Genomic DNA, 9,505 nt, shown 5'->3' on the forward strand with positions numbered 1-9,505 from the left:
GAGAAAGAGGAAAGAATGCAATGGAGTGAAATTTGACTATGTCTGATCTGTAAGAGTAAATCAGCGAGTGCTATGGAGTACATTAAGACAGAAGTTGCTGCCCTGAGCAGAAGTCTGTCTGGAAGTTAAACTGAAGCACAGCCAGGAAATGCTTCAATCTCACATCCTCCCGAAGACAACCAAAAAGCACAAAGAAAAACTGAGATAGCTGAGCATTAATGTGTGTGGGGAAGGCAAGGTGCTGGGGCAACAGTATAAATTAGGACTCATGGCTTCAGACGGGCAAACATCTCCTCCAGAAAAAATGAAAGGAGATGCAAGATTTCGTCTACCAAAGACAAAGTGAAAGAGGAAACAGCAGTCTGACTTGCCGTCCTCTGACTTGCAGAGAGATACCCCCAACCTAATGAAACCTTGAAAATACAACTGAATTGCTTTGTATATACAGTGAATACCCAACTGGAAAAGTGGTTAGTACTGCTGACATACATATTTCACAGCCCAGAAGAGGGGAACAAAAACAATTAAAGGGAAGAAGCACCTCTCCCTTGAAAAGAGACCTGGGGTTGTTCAGCCTGGAAAAAAGATGACTATGTGGAGATCTTATAGCAGCCTTTCAATACATAAAAGGAAAACATAAGAAACATGGATAAAGACTTTTTACCAAGGCCTGCAGTGATGGGACAAAGGGTAAGGGTTTATAAGTGAAAGAGGATAGATTTAGATTAGCCATAAGGAAAAAAAATTCATGGTGAGGGTGGTGACACCAAAATAGGCCCAGAGAACTTGTGGATGCCCCCATCAATGGTAGTGTTCAAAATTAGGGTAAACATGGCACATTAGTGGAAGCTGCCCCCGCTTAACAGAATGACAGCATTAAAAATGAAACTGAAGCCAAACCTGCTCTGATGACTGCAATGACCTGTCAAGGATTGGCCTTAGAGAAGCCAAAAGAAAATAAAAGAGGAAATTAGCTCATTAACTCAAAGTAAGATCTAAATTTCTAAGATGTCTCTTTGTATGGAACATTCCACTTGTGTCACTGGCAGGAAGTATGGAAGACAAAATTACGATCAAAGGCAGTAATAACCTGTTGTGTTTTTGTTTGTAACCATGTAGTACTCTCAAGTGACATTACAGAATGTAAAGGAAGGAACTAGAAATGTTAATTTTGCAAGGAGTTCATCTTAATGAATGCAACTACTAAGTAAGTAGTGGAGAGGAAAATAGTAACAGCAACTTTCCAGGAAGTCTCTTCAGGTGTTTAGCACAAGCAACATGTCTGCAGCAGATGTTCCTTCTATTCTAAAGATGCTTATTGCCATTACAGCTTGGAAGTTCATCGTTCTCCCAAATATTAGCAAGTCACTGGGATGATGGAGGTCTTCAACTTTTGAGCAATGTTGGATAATGCAGAGGAAGTCAGTGACCAGTTTATATAGCCAAGGCTTCTCGACTGTATCAGACCTGTTGATGGAGTCATTCTCTGTGTAGCTTGGTCTTCCTTGAAAACAATTCTTCATTCACTTCTATTCTTGACAGTAGATTATCAACAACTAAATAGTTTTTGTTGGTGCTTAAAACAGTTGCTTAATTACTTAAATTTTTCTTATAACAAAAGTTAAAGCAGCTAATGGGCTGTGAAGTATCTGCATGGGAGACAATCTGAAAAAAGTATAAGCCACTAAGACATGATTCAACAGTTGACAAATCTCAGATGGCAGAAGAAGGGACTTGGAGGAATTTATTCAATCTTTTGCCACAGAGCAGATGACAGAAGAAGAAAAGAAAAGATCATGGAAGATTTACTATACCAAGACTGCTGGAAAACTCAACTTTCTTTTCTAAAATTAGCAAGCTAATTCTTGATCTCAGAGGACTATGAGATTCCTCTCGTTGTTTTGGCAATTAGATATTACACTGTCCTTTCCTGTCCCATGAAAACTGAGGGGAAAAACAAAAACTAAAAAAAAACTAAAAAAAAACTAAAAAAAAAACTAAAAAAAACTAAAAAAAACCACAAACCAAAAAACCATAAAACTTCAACCAGAATTCTAACAGCAAACTAAAGTAATTTAAAAGACTGAAAGGGACTGGTAGTACTTATTTGCCTCATGTGATAAGTATGTGTCCTACTTTGGTTCCATGTCTTGGAAAAAGTGGCAAAAAAAACAAGAATAATAAGGGAAAGCAGGTGACAAAAAAGTTCCTTGTGTACTAGGCATGTGAAGAGGTATCTTTCGTAAAGTGGTCACAAAACAGCATATACTAAACTTGTACAGTACATGCAATTAATAAATGTTAACTTTGTTAAGAGAGTTAACACTTGAGATCCATATGAGTTGAGATGAATATTAATGTCTCAGCTGAAATATAAATTATTTAATTTCTGAATTAATATAATCAATTAATAAAACATTAAACCAACTACTAATGACTTGCAGTAGGTGTGAATTAGGGTGTTTTCTAATCCCTGGGAATATGGTTTTTAAAAAGTGCCCTTCACAAAGGGCGAGTTATTGTGGAAGAATTTTAGTTAGCATTTTCCACAGTTTTTCAAGATTCATGTAACATGGATTAAAACATTTATAGATAAGTTCTAAACTCACAAAATGGCCATGGTACTCCTCTGCATCCCTTGGGACACATTTCTGCCTGGAGGAGAGATGCTAACTCCCAGAACAGACCACTCACCAGAGGCCTGTCAGAATCTTTTTGACACAAATGCTCACCTATGGGTTTGCTACAGCTCTTCAGATGCTCAGAAAAATCAGAAGAGACAAGAACTCTTTGTTCCATAACCTAAGACAGTGCCAACTTACTGTTCCATCAATTAATGTAATTTCCAGCTCCTCTACCAGGCCCACAATAGCAAGAAGCTTCAGAAAGCACATTATACTCTTTTCTTCCACTGATACTGGCTACTCTTAGTAGTCTCCAAAGACATAAGGTATAGGTTCAACTTAAAGCTGCGTAAAACGACAATGGTAGTAAGAATCTGTTTGAACCCTTTGTACTGGCACAAACACTGAAAGAATGACCAGAAACTGGTGTCGCTTCTTCTTTTGCCAGACTAGTTTTAACAAAAATCAACCAACAAACCAACCAAGCCTGCATTAATCCTCATCAGTTCCCCAGTCTGGTTCAAATAAACCACACACACCTGAAAGAACTCTGAACCAAAGTGCTGGTTTCTGATTCTTCTGACTCAGTTGCAATGGCAACATATTACTAGCTTCAAGAATCTACAAAATTCTCACTTCAGAAATACTTTTCAAGAAGTACATCACAGATGGTATGCAGTACTACTTTTCATTCCCTCACAGGCATTACTGAAACAGAAGTTACACTGCTAAATTCTGAAGAGATGAACAGCTTCACAGTGTGTGAACCAAAGTACTTTGCTGTTATACGTTTTTCTTTTTTTTTTCCCCTCCCCCAAGCACAACAGGTAAGGATAAAGGGTATCTCTTAAAACACATCATTAACTACTGTGACTTTAAAGGATTCATCTATCTGCAATTCTCAGATTTTATTCTTTTTCAAAAGACCCCAGAAGTCTAGCTAGTATTTGGCTATTTCCACTGTAAACCATCAGCTGATTTAGAAAACAAAGACAGTAATAAAACTGAACCAAAGAAGATTTTTGCGTTCCTGCCATAGCTGGTAGCCTGCATACCACATCGGATGCTTAATAATATTTAACAGAGCAATGAGAGAGAAGCTAGAGTAGGAGAAGGAGCAGCAGGCATCAGAAAGGGAAGGCAGACAGCAAGAATACTCGGGTTGCAGGAAAAAGAATCCAAGATTTAATTGTTTTCCCACAATTGCTTGTCTGAATACTTTACAAGTACTGATCTTCCAGTTAGAAAATGTTTCTAATTTTCTCCTACTGCAAAAATAGTATTCTAATATGCACGCAGATCTGAGTGGTCCATAAAAGTTTCTGTAATTTATTTCATTTTCGTATTTGCTGCAAATTGGTCTTCTCCCTTCACATTACACTTACAATACATGCAAGTAACAAAATTATTTAAAAAGCCGTTCCCGACTTTTCCATATATCTGTTTGAGGTCAACTGAATTCAAAACCAAGAAATACTTCAAGGTATGCCTCTGCTTCCCAACCTACTGTCAATTTGTTCTATCTTGAGTGATTTCAACAAATGGATGGCCAATGGTCAAGCCAAAACTTCACAGAGAAGCAATCAAGTCCACATGAAAGAATCACAAGGCATTATATCAGTGACCACTTATTTGAGAAGTGTAAGTGGATATTCAAAGTAGTCCTAGAGCAATGGAGAGCAGGCTCATAAATTCTTAACAGTAAAAAATGAAATGGGATGTGGTATTCACAGTAATTTATATATGCAGCTGAATGTCTGAACAACAGTTGTCCTAAAATGTCTTACTTGCTGTAATTTATATTTTAAAGCAAATGATCCACTATTTCTACAGTATTTTATGTACAAAGATGGACAACACTTTAAGAAGCGTAAAATATATCTGATGCAACAGTCCTACATTTGCACAAGTTTAATGAATGCTAAGATTCTGTCTACAAATAATTTGCAGAAAGTCAAGCATTTACACAAAGGTTCAAAAATGCAACTAGAGATTTTTAGGTATAATAATTAAGTTCTCAAAATCAACAGAAGATGCCTCTTGTTTATTCTAAGACTTCAAACATTTTGTGTAATTAATTCTTACTTCACAGTAACTGAAAAATGTTTTGCAAATACTTCATAGCACATATACATAAAATCATAGAATGTTCTGGGTTGGAAGGGACCCTTAAGATCACCTAGTTCCAACCTCCCTGCTATTGACTAGGTTGCTCACAGCGCCAATCCAGCCTGGCCTTGAATGCCTCTAGAGTGGGGGAATCAGCAACCTCTTTGGGCAACCTGTTCCAGTGTCTCACCACCCTGATAGTGAAAAAACAAATTCTTTTATGTTATATTTAAGTGTAGTTGTAAAAATTACATTCTACAATCAATATTATCCAATATGTTTTCAACAGTATAACAGCATAACTCCTCCAAATGAAGCATCTCTGCAACAAGTGGTCCTTCAAAGCTTTCTGAATACACAAAGTCAGAGGTGTGAAAAATAGTAAAATGAAAACCAGCAATGCATTTCTAACCACTCAGCTCCTAAGACTGCAACCACTACAATGTCATTGTTTAAAGGCCACCTTTCAACTTACATCTATTTAGGAAATTATCAATGTTCTTGTTCTTCCTCAGCGCCGGATAATCCAGATCAAGGACCAAAGAATTCAAGCCATCCTGAAAACAAATAAAAATAAGTTGAGTTCTATCATAATTACTACATCACTTTTTCTAAGAGTTGCCAGGCTGAGACAGGTTATATATTATTCAAACAGGTATTACATTCCTAGTAGGCAGATAAAACAAGATCTCAAGCATACTTATACCTCACTCACCCAAAGCAGTTAAAATACCATGACTGGCTCCAAGTTGGCTTAGAAACATTACAGATACATCACCACCCCTTAGTGGCACTGAGACTTAAGCTGGAGTAATACTTTTAACTTTAACCAGTAATACTCTTACTGCTTAAATACAGACTTAAAATTCTCTGTTCAGTCAAACTGTCTCATTTTTTTTCTCCACATTACATTTTTCCTGTGTATTTTAAAACTTTACATTTGCATTACCCACATTATTACTTGAATCACATTTTCTCGGCCCTCTCAGTCTGGATATTCAAAACCTGACTTCCTGATTTTTTGTTCTTGGAAGCCAGATGTGACAATTCAATACATAATTCAACGCTCACAAAACTACACTGCTTAGTTTTTAGGTTATTCAAGAGAAGACAAGTCAGAAGCTTGTGTGCCATTCTGCTACCAGTGATCTGTGCTGCCTTCTCTGCAATTAAGACCTCTTAGAATAGTGAAGAATATCGAAATCTGAACTAAAAATACAAGACTTAAACAAGACTTTCAAGAGTTAAACTCAATTCCAACTTCTAGCAATCTAGAAAAACTTTACAGATTATTCTCCAAATCACACAGCCTTTTTGAGTAACCCAGGGGCAAATAAATGTTAGTTTCAGACATTAAGAGTCACCGATCGCATTCATGCTGAACATCTCCAATGTTCTCTCTGAATTGATATTTTGTTCACTGCTCTAAGAAAATCTTGAGCTTGTTTTTTAAAATTTTTGAACCTCAGCAGGGCACAGAGATTTTAGTCAGAGACGACGTCATGTTTATTAATAAGCAACCAACAGCCTTTCAGCCCTCTTAGTACCTCACGCATGTAAATAAGGCCACAACTAACAATCCTCTTGTTTGTTTTTTAAATATGCCTGGCAAGTGATCACTTCTGGTTCAAATCTCACTATTATAGTTCTAATATATTCTAATATAGATATATTCTAATATATCTACTGGGATAGACTTAAAGACAGGGCCTGAGATTATAAAACACATTCTGAATGCCAGGCAGTACTAAATATGTATATATACAAATAAGATGACCTCATTTGTTGAAATGTCACTTCTCAGTTTCACCACAAAAAACATTCATGATTAAGCACATTTTCAATACTGAGAGATGGAATTGCAGTACTTTTTTTAATTAGTTATTTCTGCCTTCAGCAAAGGAAGTATTTTGGAAAATATCAGTAGCAGCCACTAGACCATGCATGGAAAACAAGGGTTGCTCAAGAAATTACAGGACAGATATATTTGTGTGATTTCCTATACAGAAGACTGAAGGTCAGAGACTATAAGCTTGCCTTTCCTCTGCTCCTAAATTGGTATGAAAATATCATTAGCATCTCACTAGCATCACCTTTGAGGTTCCCAAAAGAATTTTATTTATTATATTTGACATAAGTCTAGAATATCAGACTTGCAGATGTACTAAAATATTGCATGAAGCATAAAACTTCAAGGCTTCAAGTTGCTTCAAAGGCAAAAGCTCACAGAAGGTCCATTTTAACAATTAAGAAATCAACCAAAGGAAGCAGGAGGCCTGTACAGATGAGTAAGGAACTTACAACTACACTCAGACGTGAAATAGAAGCGTACATGAGGCGGGAGCAAGGGCAGGATAATGGGAGGATAAAGCTGACATCCCAAGGTGCAAGGCCACATTAGGAAACTCAAGACTGATCTGCAGATGAGTCTGGAAAAGTTTGAAAAAGGCAACAAGAAAGGGTTCAACAAGTACATAAGCAGCAGAAGACTCGGGAAGATGTGGGCCTGCTGCTGAAAAGGTAAACAAAAGGCAAAGGTACTCAAGGCATTCTTTGCTTCAGTCTTTGCTAGTAAGATCAGCCTTCAGGAATCTTAGCTACCTTAAACCAGAGGAAGTGTGAAGACTGAAGTCAGGAAGACTTTCCCTTGGTGAGGACCAAGTGCCAAGACCTAGTCCTCCATGACAGGAATGCCTGAACAAACTGGACATACCCAAGTACATCCGTGATGGGATGCACCTGCAAGTGCTGAAAGAGCTGGCCAATGTCATGGAGGGATCTTTGAAAAGGTAATGGCAATGAAGAGAGGCTACTGAACTATGGAAGATATCTGTCTTCAATTAGAGCAAGGAGGAAGATTTAGGGAACTAAAGGCTGCACAACCTCACCTTAATTCCCCGGAAATGGGAATGCTCCTGGAAACCATTTCCAAACACATGAAGGACAAGAAGGTGATTAGGATTAGTCAGCATGGATTGATGAAGGGGCAATCATGTTGGCCAGGCTGACAGCCCTCTACAATGAGGCAACTAGCTTGGTGGATGAGAGAAAACAGTTGTTGTTTACCTCAACTTCAGTAAGACATTTGGCATTGTCTTCCACAACGTTCTCATAAACAAGCTGATGAAGCACAGGTTACACAAGTGGGTGGTGAGAGGATTGAAAACTGGCTGAGAGACTAGGCCTGAAGATTTTGATCAATGGCCAAAGTCCAGCTGGAGGCCAGTCACTAGTGGTATACCCTGGGGCTCGATACTGGGGCCAGCAACTTTTAACAACTTCATTAACCACCTGCTGCACCCTGCAAACAAAACAAACAAACAAAAGTGGGGGGAGTGTCTGACACACCAGAAGGCTGCGCTGTCATTCAGAGGGACCACGAAAGGCTGCAGAACTGGACAGAGAGGACATGTGAGGAAATGCATATGAGGAGGAATAACCCCAGGCAAAGGATTCACCTTTTAAACTGTTTTGTATTGTTTTACGTCACTTTTCGGAACTTCCTTTCAAAAAGAAATATAGCGTTACTAAGCTATAGTAAGAGAAGGCAATGAATAATACACAGTATCAATTGTTAATTACTTTAATTAAAGCCATTACTTGGGTCTTGATTTTAAATGTTCCTGAAAGACCTATCAAGGAGAAAGGAGTGTCCTTTCAGACAGACTGAAGACTCAGCACCTACTATTAAATGTGATGAAGTATTTATGGACGGTACAATAAATCTAAAACAAAGTACTGAAGTTGTTAAGTACTTATGGATTAGTCAATGCTTGGATTGTCCAATGACCTGGACATTCCCAACGGAAAGTACTCTGAGTTAAGACTTCCTGCAAAAATCACGTAATAGAATATGTAATTCCAAACTCTCTATTTAGCAAGTACTGACTTCCAAAAAAGGACATGTCATTCTAGCAAACATAGCAGACCATGTCAGCAGAAACACACCTCTTTACCTCACAACACATAGGAAAGGGCAGCATTGAATGATACAATGGAATACACACAGGCCATACTTTACAATTTTACCTAGCAAGGTGAAGTCCCGATTCTAACCAGCAACACATAGCTCTAAATACATATGATTTGAATTCATATTTCCATTAATATATTTGCAATGTAACAGCATTAATAAGACTGTAGCTTACAGTAGCAACTTACAGTATCAAAATGAAAGCCTTTGTTACTCTCTAGAACCCCTTAAAGTAATTAAGAGTTTCACAATAGGTCTAGAGTATACTTTGATGGTGAATTACAAATCTCATCTGCACAAACTCCATAAGAAAAACTAGTTCTCTAGAGCTCTGAGTACATCCTTATTCTGTTTTGTCCACCACAGTCAACTACCTTATTTGTCAGTCTTTTGCCATTCTTTTTTGTTGCTATTGAAATGGAATTTTAATAGTCACTTACAATTAGGTATGCATTAAGGGAAATGATGTAAAAGCACTCAATTTTATCACAAATTAATGAGGCTTTTTTGGTGGGGGGGAGGGAAAGGGGAGATCAACTGATATTTTAATGTTTTTCGTGCAAAGCTATTTTAAAGGTTGCTTAAACAAAACACTGCTGGTGTGTTGTATTTATATCTTATGCACAAAGTAAGGGAAAAGAATTAAGTTATCAACCGCAACAGACATTTTAGTGAAACTGGATTACAAGGTCCAAAGCAACCATAACTTCCAAGTTAAACTGAGCTGTACTTTATCATTTCAGATGTCACTGTTTATTCCCTATGTCACTCCAATTCCAAAGTTTTTCTTCTTAAAAAA

General features: G+C 37.5%; 2 protein-coding genes across 3 annotated transcripts in view; one reads left to right on the plus strand and one right to left on the minus strand.

The window, feature by feature from the left end:
- Nucleotides 1-5,312, minus strand: part of ROCK2 (Rho associated coiled-coil containing protein kinase 2) — a 49,793-nt gene extending 44,481 nt beyond the window's left edge. For both annotated transcript variants that reach the window (XM_010707909.3, XM_010707910.3), the window contains exon 1: nt 5,209-5,312. The gene's annotated coding sequence lies outside the window, so the exon portion shown is untranslated. The remainder of the gene's footprint in view (nt 1-5,208) is intronic.
- A 2,154-nt stretch (nt 5,313-7,466) lies between these two features.
- SLC66A3 (solute carrier family 66 member 3) overlaps nt 7,467-9,505 on the plus strand; it is an 11,639-nt gene continuing 9,600 nt past the window's right edge. Inside the window, exon 1 of the mRNA XM_010707911.3 lies at nt 7,467-7,522. Within this exon, the coding sequence (XP_010706213.2) occupies nt 7,467-7,522 (56 nt within the window). The remainder of the gene's footprint in view (nt 7,523-9,505) is intronic.

This window comes from Meleagris gallopavo, chromosome 2 (assembly GCF_000146605.3).
Source record: "Meleagris gallopavo isolate NT-WF06-2002-E0010 breed Aviagen turkey brand Nicholas breeding stock chromosome 2, Turkey_5.1, whole genome shotgun sequence".
In the NCBI taxonomy this organism is placed as follows: Eukaryota; Metazoa; Chordata; class Aves; order Galliformes; family Phasianidae; genus Meleagris; species Meleagris gallopavo.